The sequence below is a fragment of the Saccopteryx leptura genome, chromosome 12 (genome assembly GCF_036850995.1).
Source record: "Saccopteryx leptura isolate mSacLep1 chromosome 12, mSacLep1_pri_phased_curated, whole genome shotgun sequence".
In the NCBI taxonomy this organism is placed as follows: domain Eukaryota; kingdom Metazoa; phylum Chordata; class Mammalia; order Chiroptera; family Emballonuridae; genus Saccopteryx; species Saccopteryx leptura.
Genome location: NC_089514.1, coordinates 43,707,135 through 43,728,397, shown reverse-complemented (window position 1 = coordinate 43,728,397; position 21,263 = coordinate 43,707,135). Strand labels below are relative to the sequence as shown.

General features: G+C 39.7%; 1 protein-coding gene across 2 annotated transcripts in view; it reads right to left on the bottom strand.

Annotated features, from left to right (window-relative positions):
- The window catches only part of RELN (reelin), a 649,217-nt gene that overhangs the window by 155,584 nt on the left and 472,370 nt on the right, over nt 1-21,263 (bottom strand). For both annotated transcript variants that reach the window (XM_066354462.1, XM_066354463.1), the window contains exons 23-25: nt 7,631-7,768; nt 6,406-6,592; nt 4-209 (exon numbers count right to left, since the gene is read on the bottom strand). In XM_066354462.1, the coding sequence (XP_066210559.1) occupies nt 4-209; nt 6,406-6,592; nt 7,631-7,768 (531 nt within the window). The remainder of the gene's footprint in view (nt 1-3; nt 210-6,405; nt 6,593-7,630; nt 7,769-21,263) is intronic.

Sequence of the window (21,263 nt, the reverse complement as noted above, 5' to 3'; positions counted from 1 at the left end):
TACCTGGGCTTGGTGAAGTCGGAGAAGTACATCTCAGCCAGCAGGTGCCACTGGACGCCGCCGTTGTTGCTGTACTGGAGGAGGACGCCCTCCTCTCTGCTGTCAGGCCTGTTGCACGCAGCGCTCTCTCCGCCTATCTGGATGTAGAACTGGACAAAGTCCACCCAGGAAGTGTCCAGGTCCCGGCTCACCAGCTGTCTTTTCCCAGCCTTTCAAAGGACAGAAACACCACAGAGTCAATCACCTGGGAGCTCTTAGGCATTCTGTTGTTTTGTTTTCAAATTTCTATGAACATCTTCGCACTATGTGGAGATGATTTTGTCCCCACTGATGTTGAGAAGATCAAGTTACACCATTTAATTGTCTCTGCTTTTGTTATGTTAACTGTTCCTGGACACATTCCGTTAGTCTCTACACCGCTGATTCCCAGACTTGGTTATGAGATCCTTGGGAGGTGCTAATCGCACCAAAGACTATCCAAAAATCTTTAACAATAAAATCATATGAATTTAAATTAAAAACTTCCACTGTTTGCTTTGTGACTCTCCTCCAGGCAGAGGAAGGGAGACCCTGAAAGACTTGGAAATCGGCTGAGTTGGGTCTGACTCTCGGCCCATTATTCATGCCTTCATTAGCTGTGTGACCTTTCTAAGCTTTCATTTTCCTCAAAGGTACAATATGGGTAATAACACCTTACTTATAGGACATTGTGATCATTAGATGAAATAACATTTTGCATGAAACTTGCCTAGCACACTGTAGGTCTTCCTGGGAGGTCCGCCTGGTCCTCCTCCCCCACGGGAAAGAAAATGAAACAGGGTTAAGATGGCAACTGGATAAAAAGAAAGGGTACCTAAGTCTTCAGGATCCCCGTCAGTGTGTCTATCCCTGTCTGTCTGTCTGTTTCTTTCTCTGACTTGGAAATAGAGAGATTGGGAGGGATCATTTAAGTAAGTTTTGCTACCATTACATGGTCTCTTTGTTAAAAATTCCATCAAATCCAGCAACTTGACCCCTTCGCGTAGTGTGCCTCGTACGAGCTCCAATCCTGTTGTGAGGTGTTAGACACAAACTGACAAGTTTCATCATGACTCCTACTATGTGCAAATAGTTCCATACCAGAAAGCTAAAGAAAGATTTGATGATGCGATTCTTCCACCCAGATTCTGCCAAAGCCAGTCCATCCATGTCTGCTCTGAACTGCCCTGGAGAGCTCCCTAGAAGTTCCACTACACATCGGGAAGAAAAACTGAGAGAGGGGAGTAGTTTGGAGAAAATCATCCCTTACACTTACAACTTAAGTTCCAGGCGTCCCCAAACTACGGCCCGCGGGCCGCATGTGGCCCCCTGAGGCCATTTATCTGGCCCCCCGCCGTACTTCCGGAAGGGGCACCTCTTTCATTGGTGGTCAGTGAGAGGAGCACTGTATGTGGCGGCCCTCCAACGGTCTGAGGGACAGTGAACTGGCCCCCTGTGTAAAAAGTTTGGGGACCTCTGAAACTGTACTCAAACTCACTACGTTAATTAAGAAAGCATTTCAGTTGTATGTCACAGGGGAAATATGTGGAACTAATGAAAAAAATTACTAAAAAATTTAAAGCCAATTAACAGATTTGAAAAAAAAAAAAAAAAAGGGTCCAGCGGAGGGAGGAGCCGTAGCGGACCCGACGCAGTAACTCGTTCTCTGAAGCTCTCAACTTTAAGTTTGCATTCAAGGAAATCTTAAAAGTAATATGCATTTGCAATGTGTTATATATGCTTTTGATTTTTATCGTTTATTTGAAATAGTATAAATAGAAAAAGCTCAGAGATGACTAGAATCCGGCTTAGAACTCCCATGCTTTATGATCATTACAAGAGGAGTGACTTTTGAGAATAAAAACTTCAGAACCTAGCTGGTTAATTCCAATCCAGCAAACTCCTGTGAAAAACTTGGCATGTGGAACAAAGCTGGGAGAATAAAGATCTAGGTAAGGGCAATTATACACATCCAATTATCCCAATTAGCTGGTTGGAATGATTGGTCTATTGTGAAATTCACAGAGCAGTGTTATTTTTTTCAGGAGACTATGGTGTTGGGCTGCAGAGGTTTTGTAAGAGTGTTTTGAGGAAATTCTGTAATTGGTGGAAAATATTGTACAAATGCTTGGCTTGGCACTGAAGATATTATTTCCTAGAGAATAGCACAAATCACTTTCTTTTGTTCAGTGACCTGAAATGCTGAACATTGTTTTAAAGGGAGGGAAAAAAAATGAAAAAGGAAATGGCTCCTGGCAAACTTTTTGTCAGAATTTAGAATTTGATGTGACACACGATTTGCAAATCCTTATGTGACATAAATGTATCTATGTGTGCACGTGTAAACATATTCACGCAATGCGCATGTGGACGTGCACTGGAGTCATAGGTTAGGTTCGCCTTATTCCCAGAGGGTGGAAAATACTTTCCAAGGCCCCCCAACATTCTAAGTCAAAGTGGCTTACTGCTTTAAGGGTTTAGATAAAATGAAACCAATTTTACAAGAAATACCTTCACACTTTAGAACCTTTAAAACAAAACTTCCAAAATACTTCATAAAACTTCACCTTTTAACTCCTCAAAAACCTTTTTAAAATTAAATGCCACTAAAAACAAATTCTACTATATTTATTTGAAAATAAGTTTCACTAGATCCTTTTGCTGTTTTCTAATTTTCATTCATTCATTCACTCATTCATCCACTCCTCGTCAACAAATATTGAATGCCAATTTCACCAGGCATAACACCATGTGTTAGAAAACAAACTTAAAAGGAGAATTCGTGGATATGTGTAGTGACAGTAATGACACTTTAGGGCTGTTGACCTCATCAGTCATGTGACCACGTATCAGTTCTCAATTCATTCAGTTTTAAGGGCACTCATTGACATGCACGCATTTTGGAGTTGTACATCTTCTCTAGAGTTGGCTCAGTCAGTAGGACACTGCATCTTACTGGATACTCTGAGAATAAAATGTAATCTGTATTTGCATAGAACACAGATGAGAGAGAAATTTAAAAAAAGAAGACATCGACGTAGTGGGCCACACTTCCAGGAAGCTCCATGAAGCAGCAGGATTTGAGCAGGCTGCTGCAAGGTATATGGATGCCCCAAAGCCATCATGGTAGGCAGCGGAGACTGAGCAAAGACAGGGAAACTAGCAACGCCTGGGATGATGAGGAGAGCTGCTTTTCTAGGGCAGAGGGCTCTGGTTTGGGAAAAGAAAAGTTCTGTAGATAGGGCAGCAGTACTGAACATTCATGCTGGGGAACTGACGGGATAAAAGCATGCTTCTAGATAAATTAAATTAGGGTGGTTTGCAAAAGGGCTCAGGAATCCTTCCTTCCTTGGGGTTATTGCCCTCCTCTATTCCAGTCATGCTGGCTGGTGGGGGCTGCCAAACTGTGAATCCTGCCTCTGCCAAAGGGGTGAGCACAGGACTCTGGCCAGGCCAAGAACAGCCCCCACTCCCCAGGACACTGTGACTGGCCACACAGAAACCTCCCCAGAATTTTCTATGGAGCTGCTTAGAGAGCTCTGTGGCCATGGTTCCAACCTCATAATGACTGCTGACCCGAAAGCAGGGCCTCCTCTCAAGGAGAGAGCTCTCCGGGCATTTGAGTTTCAGGTTCCAGACATCTCTGAGGCCAGTTCTAGCTAACATCTCCCTGTGTTTTGACAATCTGAACAAAATTTCCTCTGTTTTTGCTTAAGCTAGCTTCTCTCACTTATAATTCAAAACAGAACTGACTGATACAAGAGAAAAATGTAAAATTATGGAGAAAGCTGGATTGAGCTAGGAAGAGAAAGATTTTTCTATAGAAATGCTGATCTTAAGTTAATGACAGGGTATATAGGAAAATATTCAACAATAACATTTTTAATTTCGTCTTCTAAGATGCAATAATGAGATCTAACCCTTACTGAGCTATTTTTATGTGCCCAACACTATTTTTTTTTGTATTTTTCTGAAGTGAGAAGTGGGGAGGCAGACAGACAGACTCCCGCATGCACCTGACTGGGATCCACCCGGCATTCCCACCAGTGGGTGATGCTCTGCCCATCTGGGGCATTGCTCTGTTGCAACCGGAGCCATTTTAGTGCCTGAGGTGGAGGTCATAGAGCCATCCTTAGCGCCCGGGCCAACTTTGCTCCAATGGAGCCTTGGCTGCAGGAGGGGAAGAGAGAGATAGAGAGAAAAGAGAGGGGGAAGGGTGGAGAAGCAGATGGACGCTTCTCCTGTGTGCCCTGCTGGGAATCAAACCCTGGACTTCGACATGCTGGGCTTATGCTCTACCACTGAGCCAACCGGCCAGGGCCCCAACACTGTTCTTTATTCTTTACTTGTATTAACTCACTGAATGCTCCCAACATCCCACTTTATAGCTGAGAAAACTGATGAGGTACATAGAGATGTTATAACTCTGCAAGGTGAAGCAATCACTGTGGTTTGAAGCCCAGGTACAAACCCAGGTAGTTTCATCTAGATATCATCTTAAATTAAGTGTAATAAACAGTGATACATAACTTTATATGTTCAAAATATGTGTGTGCATACATGTTTACTGGAGTGTTTGAGTACATATTGCTTAAGAATTCATAATTTTGCTTTACAATTGATACTTAAGAGAGACACAATCTTCCCATTTCTGCATAGTTACACAGTGTATATGGATCTATGCAATGTATGTAGTCACTTATTGACTCTTATCTTTAACAATAAGGCCCTGGGGACTTTCAATGTCAATGGATAGGAAATATCATTAAATGGGATCCATCCCTGATTTTCTATCATTCTATCTTGTTAACTTGCTGGTTCTTTGTTCTGCATCTGCATCAAAACAAAACCTGTACTTATTTTTGCATACACAAAATTAATTTGATTTGGATTTCTGCCCAAATTCCCCAACATATCAGACCTATGGTACATCACCCACACCTGTGTTCTTGTTACACGAGAAAGAGTGAACCATTTCCAATTGTCCTAGAATTGGTGGCTGCAGGCCTTGCTGGAAAGAAGTAACGGTAAGGACTCCACATGCTAAAGAAAGCTGCTGAGAGTTGGGGTTAGACACACTGCTCAGGCCGGAAAGAGGGAACTGCTTCCCTTCCCAGCCTTCTGGAGATGGTATGAGGACATGAACTGGAGGAAGAAGGAGGAGAAGAATGTCCTGCCTGGCCTGTAGCAAGGGGGGTGGTTCCCCTACCCCATACCTAACCAAGCAACATGGGCTGGAGGTGTTCCAAAAGATTCAGTCTTGGAGATTTTGGCTGGCACCTCAGTCCCTAATTGGTGTCTCTGGCCTGTCTGCCTACCAGGCCTGCCGCTGGGGAGACTGGGTAGTGCAAGGAAAACTTCCATGCAGAGTCTCTGTTATGACTTGAGGTTTGTGTACCCCAAATTCATATACTGAAAGCCTAACCCTCAAAAGGGTGGTATTAGGTGGTGGGGCCTTCAGCAAGTAACTAGGTTATGAGGGTGGAGCCTTTATTCTGGGATTAGTGTCCTCAGAAGAAGAGACATAAAAGCCTGTCTTTTCTGTCTCTGCTTTCTTCCCCATGTGAGGACACAGTGAAGACAGCATCAGCATGTTAGGAGGTGGGTCCTCACCAGACACCAAATCTACTGGGATTTTTATCTCTCCAGCTTTCAGGACGATGAGAAATGAGTCTGCTGTTTAAGCAGCCCAATGGTATTTCTGCATACAATATTTTTGTCATAGTAGCCTGAGTTGACTAAGTCCCACATCAGCAGACGCCACCAACTGAGACGAAATAGAACCTGAGACGCTGCTGCCCCTGAAGAGCTGACGTTCCCCAGGAACAGTTCTTCACAACTGACCCCTCGTTATTCCTCCTTCCAATCATGTTCTTGAGATTAATGGGTTGGCAAGTTTAATAAACACTTATTGAATTGCTTCCTATGTAGTAGGTGCTGTCCTACATGATTTACCAGGTATATTAAAGAGATAGGTTCTCCTATTATTTCCAATTTACAGATGAGGAATCCAAGTCTAGAAAGGGTTAGGAATTTGCTCAAAGTCATGCAGCGAAGAAATCGCAAAATCAGATTGAAGCAGGCAGTCTGGTTCCAGAGTTGCTGTGAACCTCTCAACATCACCACCTCCACTTCCACACTCACCCACAGGCCTGCATGTTCACACGCCCCAGATGTAGCTTCCCAGATGTGGTTAAGGGACAAGAATTTGACAAAGCCAAGTTAAAAGCAGAGAATATGAGAAAAACAAAACCATCTCACATTTGTACCTTCGGAGTTCAGACCACTCCATAAATCAGTTACACATCGGTACCGCCACTGCCCTGAGCGTTATTCCCATGCTCAGTCACGGTGCAGACCCCGCTGGCCCTCAGCTCCCAGCCATACCTTGCTGAAATACAGAGATGAGCCAGATGAGATGACCCCACAGCCTTGCTCTGGCTTTACAACTTCTCCCCCAATAACTTCTTGCCAGTCAGACTCCCAGCCATTCTGGTTCTCAAAATCTGACATAATCGTAGAAGGAAGAGCAACTTCTGGGTGGCAGTCAGTGCCTTGGTATCCCTGGTCACACCTAGAGAGAGGAGGGTCAAGCACACAAATCATCATGTCATCTGTGAGTGCCAGGGCCATGTGACTTGTACTATTTCCTCTGTCTCACTAGTGCTCTGATCTCAGCATTCACAGTAGACTGTCCTCCACAGTGTTAATCTGTATGTGGGGTAGAACATCTTCAGTTTTTCATATTGAAAAAAAAAAAAAGAATAGAATCCTTTCTTTTTTTTTAAATTTATTTATTCATTTTAGTGGGGGGAGGAGCAGGAAGCATCAACTCTCATATGTGCCTGACCAGGGAAGCCAAGGTTTTGAACTGGTGATTTCAACATTCCTGGCTGACACTTTATCCACTGCGCCACCACAGGTCAGGCCTAGAATCCTTTCTTAGAGAAACAGTGCTGTGACAGTAGAATGGTGGGATCAAGCAGTGCGGAAAAAGGATATGGGTGTGTGCGCGCGCATGGGTGGCGTGTGGGCGCTGGAGAGAGTGGGGTTTTCCTGTGCCCTTAAACAGTCTCATATAAATGTTTGCTCAATGAACATGTAACTCTGGTCACATTTTCTAATTCCTCTTTCTGATTAAATTACATCTCTTTTAGAGTCTTTAAGTATTCAAGTGTGTTCTCTCTTATCCTCATTAGCTCTAATCACCATCTCCCCTTGATACAACCTTGAGCTTCTGGAGTGGGCTAGGACAGCCCGCAGCAGCTGCGTGACTGCCACTTTAAGATCATTGGGGGGAAAAGGAGAGAAATGTTCGCAAGGCTCTTTTAACTACCAAAGAGGACTTTGGAATTAATTAATAAACTCTGAAATTTAAACCCAAGAGGACTTGCTTGAGGTTTGATTTTGAAATTTAGAATATATGGATTTACATTAATTAAAATGTAACAATACCTTTTACATCTACAATAAGAACAGAAAAGAGGGTCTTTTTTTTGGCTATTTCATTATTTATCAGTCTATCCACATGACTGATGACAACTGCTGTGGCATCCCCTATAAACACAATCCTGAGGGGCAGGGGACCAGCCACACTCTCTGATGCGTGTACCTGCACACGCCGTGGTCACAGGAACCATGCCCACTGCACATGCTTGGGCACTGCTGGCCGATGTAGATGCTGTCCAAAGCCCACTCGTCCAGGGCTGTGTAGTAGCTCTGACTCCAGCGGAAGCGGGTGGCACCAGACCTAGAAACAAGGCACAGTAAGGAAAGAGTATTCTAGCCGACATGTCACAGTGTATAGACAAACAATGTCTAAGTTCAAAATCTCCCAGTTAACCAATTTTCTGGAGCTTGTATTTAGCTGCCAATCATTTTTCTGCAGTGGTTCAATTTCCACTCAATTGCCGCCCAATTCAACAATTCTATCCCAAAGAAAAGTTAGAAAGAAATTTTTTGTTTTGTATATACCTGTCTCTTAGTTTAACCTGAGACATTTTAAAGAAAAACAAAATTTGATATTTATTGTAGTAGCACAGAGATTTGATGCTAAGAGGCAAGGTAAGAAAGACTATTTAAGAAAAACAAAGATATATACAAAACAGCCTCTCTTTCACAGATGGAAATCTGTGTTTAGTTAGAATAATACAATTTCTTTTAATAAACACTTCCATAGTTATTGGAAGACTTCCAGTTACCTTTCAATATAAAAGTAAAGTTTTAGCTCTGGTCAGGTAGCTCAGTTGGTTACAGTATCGTCTGTTACTCCAAAGTTGCAAGTTTAATCCCCAGCCAGGGCACATACCAGAATCAACCAATGAGTGCATAATAAGTGCAATAACAAATTGTCTCTCTCTCTCTCACTTTCTCCCTCCTTCTTTCTCTGAAATCAGTCAATAATAAAATAAAAATAAAGTTTTGTCTTGTTTGGGGGTATTATTTGGGGATTGAGGGTACATACTACAATATACTGTATTGCAAGTATAAACACTTGGATGCTAAATTCTGCTTATTATTTCTGAAATATTGACTTGCTTAAGTTTCACGGACAGCCTAATGTTAAGTGGAGGTAGAAAGTTGAACAATCCATTACACACAGAGAAATACGTGAGACCTTAATTCATTTAAACCAGTTATAAAGTCTAAAGAAGAGAATATTTTGAGAGCAATGTCAAGAAGTTTTTCATTCTGTGATAATCACAAAAAAATTCTTTTAAAATTACATCATATTTTTCACCTCAGGAAATTTTCAAGAATTCATAATTACTTCTTTTTTGTCAAAGTGAAAAAAAGGAAAGAAAACAAACAAAATACCCTGTAGAATTAATGTGGATGCTCAGTTGCATTGACTAAACCTTCCCCAAACACACAGTCTACAGACACACTTGCTTTTAATGGCTTTGAATGATCCATTAAAGTCTACTGCATCAATTACCCATGTAGTAAATATTTCCCAAGTACATAACAGACTGTTAAAATCCAGACTAAGCCCTTACTGTTTATTTTGTCAATGATCTGTGGCTAATAGGTTGCATTTTTATTTCTAGTAGGATAATTCCATATTCACTGAGGGGCGCCCCCTTACACAGGTTTGCTGCTTATCAGAGCTTGTCATCGTACATACAATGAGACAGGTGTAACTCCTCTATGGAAATAGTTTATACTTATAACCTAAAAGCCATCACAATTTCCACAGTCCCATTAAGAAATGGTTTTTAGAAAAGCCTACTCTAAAAATAGGTACATTGTCTTAGAGCAGGGGTCCCCAAACTTCTTACACAGGGGGCCAGTTCACTGTCTCTCAGACCGTTGGAGGGCCGGACTATAAAAAAAACTATGAACAAATCCCTATGCACACTGCACATATCTTATTTTAAAGTAAAAAAACAAAACGGGAACAAATACAATATTTAAAATAAAGAACAAGTAAATTTAAATCAACAAACTGACCAGTATTTCAATGGGAACTATGGGCCTGCTTTTGGCTAATGAGATGGTCAATGTGCTCCTCTTACTGACCACCAATGAAAGAGGTGCCCCTTCCGGAAGTGCGGCGGGGCCGGATAAATGGCCTCAGGGGGCCGCATGTGGCCCACGGGCCGTAGTTTGGGGACCCCTGTCTTAGAGCATAGAGCCTTACAGAAAAGAAGTAAATTTAGACTCGTGCACCTCTGTCAAGAAAAGGATAGATGGCTAAATATATTTAAAATTCATTATAATCTGAGTCAAGTCTAGGGCCACTGGTAACTAGACTGAGAGTTCTTTTGGGGACAGAGATATCTTTTGTGTCAATAGATTGTGCAGGAACAGAGAAAAAAAATATGTGTAAATAGTCTGCTAAAAAAAATGAGTCAATGAGTAGAGCGACAGGTCAGAAAAGGGCAGCCTATCTCTGACTTCTGTAAGCAATAGAGTGAAGAATGTTCTAGGAGTTATGGGACCTGACCTCCAGGACCTTGGCTCTGCAATTTATCATCTGTGTGACCTTTAGTGAGAAACTTAAGCCTTCAGGGGCTTCTTGTTACTCACCTCTCAAATAAAGGGCTTAGGCAAACTGAATCTAAGGTCCTTTCCAGCTCACAAATTTCATGGTTGCTTCCGTGGTCTGTTGACCAAGGTGATGGTTTATTTTCCTTATAGTCACGTGCCTCCATGAACCCTATGGCATGCATTATTTTGAAGTTTTGGTATTTCAAACATTAAAATGGAGCTGAAAGGTTTCAGAAACCTGTCCTAGATTTCCCTGTTTGTTTATGCTTCCAAAGAGTCATATGTAAACACATTCTAAATTCTTTTTTTAAGTAAACTGATCCATACATGTGTCTTTTTTTTTTTAATTAAGTGAGAGGAAAGGAGGCAAAGACAGACTTCTGCATGTGCCCCAACCAGGATCCACTCGGCAAGCCCACCAGGGGGTGATGCTCTGCTCACTTGAGGCATTACTCTGTTGCTCAGCAACAGAGCTCTTCTTAGTGTCTGAGGTGGAGGCCATGGAGCCATTCTCAGCACCCGGGGCCAACTTGCTCCAATAGAGCCATGGCTGCAGGAAGGGAAAAGAAAGAGAGAGAAGCGAGAAGGGGAGGGGTGGAGAAGCAGATAGGTGCTTCTCCTGTGTGCCCTGACTGGAAATCAAACCTGGGATATCTGTATGCCAGGCCGAGGCTCTATTCCTGAATCAACCGGCTAGGGCCACATGTGTCTTATAAACTCTTGAAAAAGTATTTCTTTAAAATAAAAAGCTTAAAGTGAATAATTCCACTTAAAATTACAATCCCACAGTTTAATATGCTGATGTTAATTAACAGAAAAGGAAGTAAAAAGAGGTCAGACACTGGATTCATATTTAGGGAGAGAAAAAAATTATCTGTGTGAGCAATCTCTAGCTGGTCACACATGAGAACACAAGGTGTGATGTCACTGACTTGCAGCTGCACCACTGATAAATATTGCCCTCAATACAAATGCTTTTTTTGATTTTTTTTTAGTGAGTGAGACAGAGACAGGGAGCGAGACAGAGAGAGGGACAGATGGGGGCAGGCAGACAGGAAGGGAGAGAGATGAGAAGCATCAATTCTTTGTTGCAGCTCCTTAGTTTATTGATTGCTTTCTCATACATTCTTTGACCAGGGGGCTCGAGGTGAGCCAGTGATTCCTTGTTCAAACCCAACCTTGGGTTCAAGCTAGAGATCTTTGGGCTCAAGCCAGAGACCATGGGGTTATGTCTATATTCCATGCTCAATCCAGCGACACTGTGCTCAAGCTGGATGAGCCTGCACTCAAGCCGGCGACCTCGGGGTTTCAAACCTGGGTCCTCTGCATCCTAGGCCAACACTTTATCCACTGTGTTACCACCTGGTCAGGCAATACAAATACTAAATTTGCCAATTTTCTCTCTTTCTTTCTCATGTTCTTATATATTTTGGATTGAGTCTGAAAGTTGAACTACTGTTGTGTGAATCATAAAATGAAGTTGACTTGCATTTAAAATCCAAACTCTATGGATTCCCAAAAGCAACAAAACTTGACAGTCTTTTATTTATTTGATCCCCCTTTCCCCTACATAAACTTCTAGACTGAAATAACACTGAGTCATCTCTTGATAGTCAGGTAACCTGAGGAATCAAAGTAAAGGAGGGCTGACTAGACATTGTACTTTCCACCTTCAAGTTACTGTAATTACACTATTCTGAAACTCATTCAGTCTTTATGTGTTGATTTTTTTATGAAGTCAGCAACTGACAGCTGTTTCTGCCTCATTAGACCCTGTTCTTATGTAAATGTCTCTCATAAAAACAAAATTAATTTTCTTTGGGTAACAAATGCTCAGTTCATATACAATAACACTTCTCTGAGCAGGTGTATATGTATTAAATATTTCCACTCTGAGTTGTCCTTCCTAGAACATTTCTGAAGTTAACAGCTCTTTGATAATGCAGGGATCACATTTGCTTGTATGCTTTCAATTTATAGTTGCACATGCTTGAATCAAAACAGTAGCACAAAGATTTGCCAAAAGAAATACTGCTTCAAATTAAACTGCACTCCCTTACCCTGGTGCTTGAGAAGAACATGGTATTTGCAAAAGTTTGAAATGAATACAGTGCATAAAATTATCAAGAGTGTCAAGGAGAATAAATGTAGTTTATCCTGATAGCAGAGCTCTTAAACATTATAGATACAGAAACAAAAACCAGTTGAACACTATTTTTTTTTAAATATAGAAATAATGTTTAAGTATTAGTAGGAATATTAAAACCAATATTCTATAGGATTGTTTGTTTTCAAAAAATATTTTGACTTTCTTTACCCAGGGATTTGAAAGAAATTTGGAAAAGTAGAATTCAATTATTTACTTACATGTACTTTAAGGCAAATGGTAGAGGAATAATCTAGTAGATTTATTTTCTGTTTTCAAAAAGAAATACCTCATAATGAAACATCTCTTTAGTTGATTTAGGCATATTGAATTAAAATCCTATTTAATTTTCCAACATTTAATGAGCACTCCAACTATGCAGCAGGCACTGTGCTGGAACAAAACACTTTAAGGGTCAATTACCCTTAAGCTAATAAATATGGATGAGAACAGATCTTTTCTGACTCAGTGGTCTATTTTTTAAGCTAAGAAAGAACAATGCAATAAACATCTGAATATAAAATAATCTGTAGAGGTTTTTGTTTGTTTTTTTGATAAAGAACAATACTATGTGAATTAAGAATAATAGTTTATGGAATGACTCTCTGCAGTAAGTGTTCCTGCCTGAGTGATGGATGGGTACTGCTGGGGGTGTGGAGCCCAGTGCAGCACAGAGGAGCGATGGGGGTGTCGGGTGGCCACCATTGCCCGGCAGGAAATCAAAGCCATGGCGCCTGGCTGCCTCCCTGCACCCTCCCAGGGCAGCGGGCCCCAGAAGAAGTTGTAGCGGTGTGTATGGGCCATAGAGCTGGAGAACTGGAGAGGCAGTGGCAGGCACACGATGTGGCTAATCCCAGTGATGGGTGCAGATAACCAGGATGAGCTAAGGTTTGACAGTCTCATTACCGGGAGAGCAAAGCCACAAATACACCAGCTGGTCTTACACAGCTCAGCTCACTCCAACCCATCATAGCTGAATGTCAGCAGTGCCTGGTGTAGGTGACGGCGCTGAGATTGGAACCCCATCACCCACCACATTCCCCTATGGGTGTGGTGCATTCAGACTGAGGCCACCTTGCCACAGGGAGACACCCATCTCCCCAGGGAATACAGGACATTTGCCACTGCCCAGTGGAGACTTCAGAAGCCAGAACACTGCAGGTCTTCCTAAAAGAACTTGTGTTCAGCGCCACCTTCTGGTAAACAGAAGAAATACTTCTTACCAACCTATGAAATAGAGAAGTGCCACTCATAAAAAAAGAAGCAGATTTCATTACCATATCCTAGTCAGAGAAAGAATCTATCAAATTCCATGAATACCCAAGGTAATGGGGCAGCTCAGAAAAAAAATAAAATATCTCCAGAAAAGAAATTTAAAGACATAGAAGTATGTGATTTAAGTGACAGAGACTGCAGTTGTGAAAAAACTCAATGAAATACAAGAAAACACAGATAGGCAGGTTAAACAAACTCACAAATAAAATCAATAAATAAAAGGAATACTTTACCAAAGACATTGAAACTTGAAAAAAGAAAAAGGAATTCTAGAGCTAAAGAACTCAATGAAAGAGATAAAGAATGAATTAGTGAGCTTAGGAAATAGAGTGACCAGCTGGTGAATTAGTGATACTGAAGATAGAAATCTAGAAATTATATAGATGGAAAAAGAAAGAGACTTGACAGTCAAATAATGAAATAACTCTTCTATTTAGAGCAGTGTTTTTTAGCCTGATGTGTGAAGATTAAAGACCAAATGACTATAGACTCTATAATCTTTACATAACATCAGGGTGATTAACTCTTTTGTGGACCAGCACAAAATTTCTGGTAGACTGGCACAGGTCTATGGACTGGGGGTTGGAAACCACTGAGCTAGAGAACTATCTGGTACCATAAGAGAGAGCAATACAAGAATAATGGATATGTCTGAAGGAGAGAGAGAGAGAGAAGGAAACAGCCTATTCAAACAAAGAGTTGATGAAAACTTCCCAAACCTATGGGAAGAGCTGGATCTTTGAATCCAAGAAGCAAACAGCACACTTAATTATCTTAATCTGAAAAGGACTTCTCTGAGGCACATTATATTTAAACTGTCAAAAATTGGCCTGGCCAGGTAGCTCAATTGATTAGAGTATTGTCCTGATAGGTTGTGGGTTCAACCACTAGTCAGGGCACGTACAAGAATGTACATTTAAGTGGAACAACAAATCAGTTTCTCTCCCTCTCTTCCTTAACAATCAATTATAAAAAAACTGTCAAAAATTAATGACAAAGGAAGACTTTTCAAGGCATCCAAGGAAAAGAAGATAGTAACATATAAAAGAAACCCCATTAGATTATCACTGGGTATTTTTTAGCAGAACTCTACAAGCTAGGAAAGACTAAAATAAAAAATTCAAGCAATTAAAAGAGAAATTACCAGCCAAGAAAAATATATCCAGCAAACTTATCCTTTAGATAGAAAGGAGAAATAAGACACAGGAAAAATCACAATTATGTGGAAATCAAACAACATGCTACTAAAAATCAACTGGGTCAAAGAAGAAACAAAAGCAGAGATCAAAAGATATACAGGGACAAATGAGAATGACCCTATGACATACCAAAACTTTTGGATTCAGCAAAAGCAGCAATAAGAAGCAATAAAAATCTCAAACAAAGAACCTAATATTACATTTAAAGAACTGGGAAAAGAATAAGAAGTGCAGCCCAAAGTCAGCAGAAGAAAGGAAATAAAATAATTAGAAAAAATAAAAAATAAAAAATTAAAGAATTAAATGAAATAGAGAACAAAAAGACAATACAAAAAATTAATACACCAAAGAGATGGTTCTTTGAAAAGATTAATAAAATTGACAAACCTCTGGCTAGACTTACTAAAAAAAAAGGTAAAAGACTCAAATAAATAAAATCAGAAATGAAAAAGAAGTTGCTATGAAGACCACAGAAATTCAAAGGATTATACAAGAATACCACGAAAGACTATATGTCACCCAATTCAATAACCTATAAGAAATTAACAAGTTTTAAAATTATATGTAAGCTTCCTAGACTGAATCATGAAGAACCGGAAAATCTAAATAGACTGGTCAACCGTAAGTAAATTTTCAAAAATATCCCCAAAAGTAAAAGTCCAGGACCAGATGGCTTCACTAGTGAATTCTACCAAACATTCAAAGAAGATTTAAACCTACCCTTCTCAAATTCTTCCAAAAAACTGAAGAAGAGTCAATACTTCTTAACGCATTTTATGAGGCCAATATAACCCTGATACCAAAACCTGGCAAGGCTAACATAATAAAAGAAAAATACAGACCAATATATCTGATGAATATAGATGCATAAATCCTTAACAAAATACTAGCAGATAAAATACAATAAATATAATACATCAGGATCAAGTGGGGTTCATCCCAGGGCACAAGGATGGTTCAACATATGCAAATCGATCAATGTCATACAGCACATTAACAAAGGATAGAAACTATATGACTTTATCAATAGGCGCAGAAAGAGCACTTGATAAAACATCTGATTATGATGAAAACATTCAATAAAATGGAAATAGAAGGAAAGTACTCTAATATAATAAAGGCCATATATGACAAACTTTCAGCTAATATCATATTTAATGGTAAAAAACTGAAAGCTTATCCTCTAACATCAGAAACAAGACAAGGATGCTCACTCTCACCATTCTTACAACTTGTTATAAAAGTCCTAACCAGAGCAATCAGGCAAGAGAAAGAAATTAAAAGGTATGGAAAGAAAGAAGTAAAATAGACACTGTTGGCAGACTAATTCTTTAGACAGAAAACCCTTAAGACTTCACCAAAAAACTATTAGAAACAAAAAACAAATACAGTAAAGTTGCAGGACACAAGATAAACATACAAAAATTCATTGCATTCTTATATACTGACAATGAAATTTTAGAAAAGAAATGAAAAAAAAAACTTTTGCAATTACAACAAAAAGAATAAAATACCTAAGAATAAATTTAACAAAGACTGTGAAGGACCTATACACTGAAAACTATAAAGCATCTTTAAAAACAAATCAAAGACACAAAGACAGAAAGATATTTTGTGTTCATGGATTAAAAGTATCAGCATAACTAATATGATCATATCACCCAAGGCAATATACTGATTTAATGCAAGCCCCATGAAAATCCCAATGGCATTTTTAAAGAAATAGAAGAAAAAATCACATTTGTATGGAACCACAAAAGACCCTGAATAGATCAAGTAATCTTGAAAAGAATAAAACTAGAGGTATCACACTCCCTGACTTCAAATTATACTACAAAGCAACAATAATCAAAACAGCAAAGTGTGGCAGAAAACTAACACAGAACAATGGAATAGAATTGAGACCCAGAAATAAAACCACATGTATATGGGATAATAATTTTCAACAAAGGAACCAACACCATACAATGAAGAAAAGAAAGCTTCGGCCCTGGCAGGTTGGCTTAGTAGTAGAGCATCGGCCTGGTATGTGGGTGTCCTGGGTTTGAATCCCAATCAGGGCACATGAAGACCATCTGCTTTTCCACCCCTCCCCCTCTTGCTTCTCTCTCTCTCTCTCTTCTCCTCCCCTCCTGCAGCCAAGGCTCGATTATAGCAAGTTGGCCCTGGGCATGAGGATAGCTCCATGGCCCTCACTTTAGGCACTATAAAATGGCTCCAATTGCAATGGAGCAAGGTCCCCAGATGGGCAGACCACTGCCCCTAGAGGGCTTGCCAGGTGGATCCTGGTCAGGCGCATGCAGGAGTCTGTCTCTGCCTCCCCTCCTCTCACTAAATAAAAAAAAGAAAGCAAGAAAGAAAGAAAGAGAAAGAAAGAAAGAAAGAAAGAAAGAAAGAAAGAAAGAAAGAAAGAAAGAAAGAAAGAAAGAAAGAAAAGAAAGCCTCTTTAATAAATGGTGCTGGGGCCTGACCAGGCGGTGGCACAGTGGATAGTGTCAGACTGGGATGCAGAGGACCCAGGTTCGAGACCCCGAGGTTGCCAGTTTGAGTGCGGGCTCATCTGGCTTGAGCAAAAAGCTTGCCAGCTTGGACCCAAGGTCGCTGGCTCAAGCAAGGGGTTACTTGGTCTGCTGAAGGTCCGCAGTCAAGGCACATACGAGAAAGCATCAATGAACAACTAAGGTGTCACAACGAAAAACTAATGATTGATGCTTCTCATCTCTCTCCATTCCTGTCTGTCTATCCCTCTCTCTGTCCCTGTAAAAAAAAACAAAAAAAAACAAAAAACTACAATGAACAGGGTAGGAACCCTTTTCATTACTTAAAGGTAGCCATCATTGAAAAAACCACCACAGAAGCACATGAGATAAAAAAGATAGCAACAGAGGAAAGATGTATGGAATACAACCAAATAAAAACAAAAGATAGAAAAATGAAAGAGAAGGATCAAACAAGACACAAAACTAACAGAAAGCAATATATAAAATGGCAATAGGGAACTCACAAATGTCAATAATTACACTAAATGTAAATGGATTAAACTCACCAATAAAAAGGCACAGAGTAGCAGAATGGATTAAAAAAGAAAATCCAACTGTATGCTGCCTATAGGAAACTCATCTAAGTAACAAGGATAAAAACAAATTCAAAGTGAAAGGCTGGAAAACAATACTCCAAGCAAATAACATCCAAAAAAAAGCAGGCGTAGCAATACTCATATCTGATAATGCTGACTACAAGACAGCAAAAGTACTCAGAGACAAAAATGGCCATTTCATAATGGCTAAGGGGACACTGAATCAAGAAGACATAACAATTCTTAATATATATGCACCAAACCAAGGAGCACCAAAATATATAAGACAGCTACTGACAAAAATACACTCATACTTGGAGACCTCAATACACTGCTGACGGCTCTAGATCGGTCATCCAAACAGAGAATCAACAAAGATATAGTGGCCTTAAACAAAACACTGGAGCACCTGGATATGATAGACATCTACAGGACATTTCATCCCAAAGTGACTGAGTATACATTTTTCTCCAGTGTACATGGATCATTCTCAAGAACTGACCATATGTTAGGCCACAAAAACAACATCAGCAAATTCAGAAAAATCGAAATTGTACCAAGCATATTTTCTGATCATAAAGCCTTGAAACTAGAATTCGATTGCAAAAAAGAGGAAAAAAATCCCACAAAAATGTGGAAACTAAACAACGTACTTTTAAAAAATGAATGGGTCAGCTGTGGCCGGTTGGCTCAGTGGTAGAGTGTTGGCCGGGCGTGCAGAAGTCCCGGATTCGATTCCCGGCCAGGGCACACAGGAGAAGTGCCCATTTGCTTCTCCACCCCTCCCCCTCTCCTTCCTCTCTGTCTCTCTCTTCGCCTCCCGCAGCGAGGCTCCATTGGAGCAAAGATGGCCCGGGCGCTGGGGATGGCTCCTTGGCCTCTGCCCCAAGCGCTAGAGTGGCTCTGGTTGCAACAGAGCGACGCCCCGAAGGGGCAGAGCATCGCCCCCTGGTGGGCAGAGCGTCGCCCCCTGGTGGGCGTGCTGGGTGGATCCCGGTCGGGAGCATGTGGGAGTCTGTCTGACTGTCTCTCCCCGTTTCCAGCTTCAGAAAAAGAAAAAAAAAATGAATGGGTCAAAGAAGAAATAAGTGCAGAGATCAAAAGATATATACAGACAAATGAAAATGACAATACAACATATCAGAATCTATGGGATGCAGCAAAAGCAGTGATAAGAGGGAAGTTCATATCACTTCAGGTATATATGAACAAACAAGAGAGAGCCCAAGTGAACCACTTAACTTCACACCTTAAGGAACTAGAAAAAAAAGAACAAAGACAACCCAAAACCAGCTGAAGAAAGGAGATAATAAAAATCAGAGCAAAAATAAATGAAATAGAGAACAGAAAACTATAGAAAAAATTAATAGAACAAAGAGCTGGTTCTTTGAAAAGATCAACAAAATTGACAAACCCTTGGCAAGACTTACCAAGGAAAAAAGAGAAAGAACTCATAAACAAAATCCAAAATGAAAGAGGAGAAATCAACACAGACACCGTAGATATACAAAGAATTATTGTAGAATACTATGAAAAACTTTATGCCACTAAATTCAACAACTTAGAAGAAATGGATAAATTCCTAGAACAATACAACCTTCCTAGACTGAGTCAAGAAGAAGCAGAAAGCCTAAACAGACCTATTAGTATAGAAGAAATAGAAAAAACCATTAAAAACCTCCCAAAAATAAAAGTCCAGGCCCTGATGGCTATACCAGCGAATTTTATCAAACATTCAAAGAAGACTTGGTTCCTATTCTACTGAAAGTCTTCCAAAAAATTGAAGAAGAAGCAATACTTCCAAACACATTTTATGAGGCCAACATAACCCTCATACCAAAACCAGGCAAGGATGGCACAATAAAAGAAAACTACAGACCAATATCTCTAATGAATACAGATGCTAAAATACTAAACAAAATACTAGCAAATAAATGGTGCTGGGAAAATTGGAAGTCACATGCAAAAGAATGAAACTAGACTGTTGTCATCACATACAAAAATTAATTCAAAATGGATTAAAGACCTATATATAAGATCTGAAATAATAAATGACATAGGAAAAACAAAGGTTCTAAACTTATGGACCTTGGTCTTAAAGGAGATTTTATGAATATGGCCTCAAAGGCAAAGGAAGAATGAGGCTATATCAAACTAAAAATCTTCTGTACAGCAACAGTTAACAAAACAAAAAGACAAGCAACCAAATGGGAGAGAATATTCGAAAATAACACTTCTGATAGGAGGTTAATATCCAAAATTTATAAATAACTCATACAATTCAAAACCAAAAAACCAAACGATCCAATTAGAAAATGGGCAGAGGACCTGAACAAATACTTCTCCCAGGAAGAAATACAAATGGCCAACAGATATATGAAAAGATGCTCAATGTCACTGGCTATTAGGGTTATACAAATAAAAACTACAAGATACACACCTCATACCTGTTAGAATAGCTATTATCAACATGACGTTAGAGCGGTTATGGATAAAAAGGAACCTGTATTCACTACTAATGGGAATGTTAACTGGTACAGTTACTATAGGAAACAATATTGAGGCTTTTCATAAAACAAACAAAACAAAAACCAAACCTCAGTAGGGTGATTACCAGAGGAAAAGAAGAGGGTGGGGGGAGGTAAAGAGGGTAGGAAAGGATGGATGGTGATGGGAGGAGACATAATTTTGGGTGTTGAATACACAATACAACATACAGATGATATATTAAAGAATTGTACACTTGAAACCAAATAATTTTATTAACCAATGTCACCCCAATAAATTTTTAAAAATCCCAATTAAGAATAGAGTAACCATATGACCCAGCAACCCCTCTTCTGAGTATTTATCCAAAAAATTTGCAAACATTAATTTTTAAAGACATATGTACCCTTATGTTTATGGCACTGTTATTCATGGTGGCCAAGACATAGAAACAACCTAAGTGTCCTTTAATAGATGACTGAAAAAAGAAGATGTGGAACATATATACAATGAAATACTACTTAGCCATAACAAAGGATGAAATACTGCCATTTGTGACAAGATGGAGAGATCTTGAGACAATTATGCTAAATGAAATAAATCAGACAGAAAAAAGTCAACATCCATATGATTTCACTCATATGTGGGATAAAGAACAAACTAACAAATGAACAAAGAAGACAAACAAAATCTAGACACAGACAACAGTATGGTGGTCACCTGAGTAGGAAAGGATAAAAGGGGTCAAATTTATGGTAATGAAATATTTGACTTGGGATAGTACACCTGACACGTACATAATTTTATTAATCAATGTCACCCCAATAAATTTAGTTTGAAAAGAATAACTTTTAACATTTCTGGTGATAAAAAGACATCTCTAAAATATACTATCAATACTATGTTACCATCATGATTTTGAAACTGTATCCCACATGTCAATGATCAAAAATAAATCAGTGGTGTTTCAATAATGAGGGCAATATACTTAATGATGAAATAATGAAAAAAAGACCCTCAATAGCTTTGTACCAAGTTTGACCAGTATTTCAATTGTTTGATGTTTTTG